This window comes from Mastomys coucha, unplaced genomic scaffold (assembly GCF_008632895.1).
Source record: "Mastomys coucha isolate ucsf_1 unplaced genomic scaffold, UCSF_Mcou_1 pScaffold14, whole genome shotgun sequence".
In the NCBI taxonomy this organism is placed as follows: domain Eukaryota; kingdom Metazoa; phylum Chordata; class Mammalia; order Rodentia; family Muridae; genus Mastomys; species Mastomys coucha.
The window spans coordinates 42,093,607-42,095,534 of NW_022196896.1; the positions used below are offsets into that span (position 1 = coordinate 42,093,607).

The window sequence follows — 1,928 nt, forward strand, 5'->3', positions numbered from 1 at the left end:
TGTAGTTCAGGATGGCCCAGGTGTCAAGGTGATTTTCCTGCCTCAATTTCTTTGTTTTTTGTTTTTCAAGACAGGGTTTTTCTGTGTAGCCCTGGCTATCCTGGAACTCACTCTGTAGACCAGGCTGGCCTCGAACTCAGATATCCACCTGCCTCTGCCTCCCAAGTGCTGGGATTAAAGGAGTGTGCCACCACTGCCCGGCTCTGCCTCAGTTTTTTAACTGCCAGAATTCCAGGTGGGAATTGGCTAGCGCATAATATACTTTTCAGCTGGTGGCTTTTTCCCCTTTGTTCCTCCCTGTATTACCAAGAGCCACACAATACAAAGTATTGTGGAAAATATACTTTATCCATTAATATTAAAAGTAAAAACTATTAAAAAGGAAAGAGAAGATCCAGGCAGTGGTGGTACACACCTTTAATCAGGAGGCAGAGAAAGGTGGATCTCTTGTGAGTTCGAGGCTAGCCTGGTCTATAGAGTTTCAGGACAGCCAGGGCTACACAGAGAAACCCTTTCTTGAAAAACCAAAATAAATAAGTAAATATAAAAGATTAAAAAGGAAAGAAAAAAGGAATCAGCTTTAAAACCAGAGTAGCATAGTGTTTATTTTCAGCCTGTCTTCATTCAGATATAATTTTCCTTCCCAGTTGGTAAAAGTTAAACATCAACAAGAATTACCAGTCTTCATGCCCTGGAAGTGATTCTGTCTGGTACCTGGCATTTTCATTGCTCAGTGAGGAGAGAAATGAGCCCAAATTAAGATGGACCATTAATACATGGCAGAAGACTTAGTTAGAACATACCAAATCTCTAGGTAGGGCAAACTGCTTGGGTGTGGTAACTTAATCCTGTAATTCAAGGTCATTGTCAGCTATGTGACAAAAGCCAGCTTGGGGGTGGGGAAGAGAGAGAGGAAAGGGGGGGAGGGAAAGAGAGAGAGACACACACACCAAAACACCACCACCAAAACCAATAGAAAGCAGGAGCTGGGGAGGTGGTCTAGCAGTTAGAGTCCTGGCTGCACTAGCAGCGGACCTGGGTTCAATTCCCAGTACGCACACAGTGGCTTACACCTATCCATAAATACAGTTCCAGAGGATCTGACATCTTTCTTTGGACTCCACAGGCATTCAGCACATAAACATACACGAGGAAAACCACTCATGCACATAAAATAAAATTAAATCTTTAAATGAAGTTGTTGCTCTGAAGAAAATAGTCCCTGGCTACAGACACCGTGTAACTGGGTGTTCATGGCACAGGAGAGGAACCTTCTCTCCTTTTACCACAAGATCCAGGACTTCACTCCCACTCATGGTCTGAATGGATTCCATAAGTTTTGGAGTTTCAGATCAACTACTCCATTCTCCAAATTCTCACTGAACACTTCAACCATGTGCTCGTAACACAGGCAAACCCATGGTCTTTAACTGGCTTTACTCTCAAAGAGCTAGCATGTTTTATGAAGCCTCGTGTGGGCATAGAAAGCCTCTTGATCCAGGAAACCTTTTCCACAAATACTGCAGGAGCTACGGCCATCGTCCTTGTGTGAGCGCCGGACATGGCTATCATGGGCAGCATGGGATGCGAAAGCTTTACCACAATGCTTGCACTTGAAGGGCTTCTCTCCGGAGTGCTGTCTGATGTGTGTTCGGAGTATGCTGGAGGCAGTGAACTTCTGCAGGGGGCAGAAAGCAGAGAAAGCCAACTTCCATGGGCTGTACAACTCAGGAAAGGGGTTAATTTTCATTGTAATGGACATATCAGCTTTTATTGTTTTGATTGAGAAACTCTAATTTTGCCAGACATCTGTCCTACACACCTTTAAGCCCAGCACTTAGCATGCAGAGGCAAGTGGATCTCTGTGAGTTCAAGGCTAAGCCTGGTCTACAGAGTAAGTTCCAAGTCAGTCAGGGCTACATGAAAAA

At 44.3% G+C, this 1,928-nt stretch overlaps 1 protein-coding gene across 1 annotated transcript in view; it reads right to left on the reverse strand.

Moving 5' to 3' along the window:
• Window positions 1–1,430: 1,430 nt before the first annotated feature.
• The window catches only part of Prdm14 (PR/SET domain 14), a 15,086-nt gene continuing 14,588 nt past the window's right edge, over window positions 1,431–1,928 (reverse strand). The window contains exon 7 of the mRNA XM_031368796.1: window positions 1,431–1,678. Within this exon, the coding sequence (XP_031224656.1) occupies window positions 1,451–1,678 (228 nt within the window). The 3' untranslated portion in view covers window positions 1,431–1,450. The remainder of the gene's footprint in view (window positions 1,679–1,928) is intronic.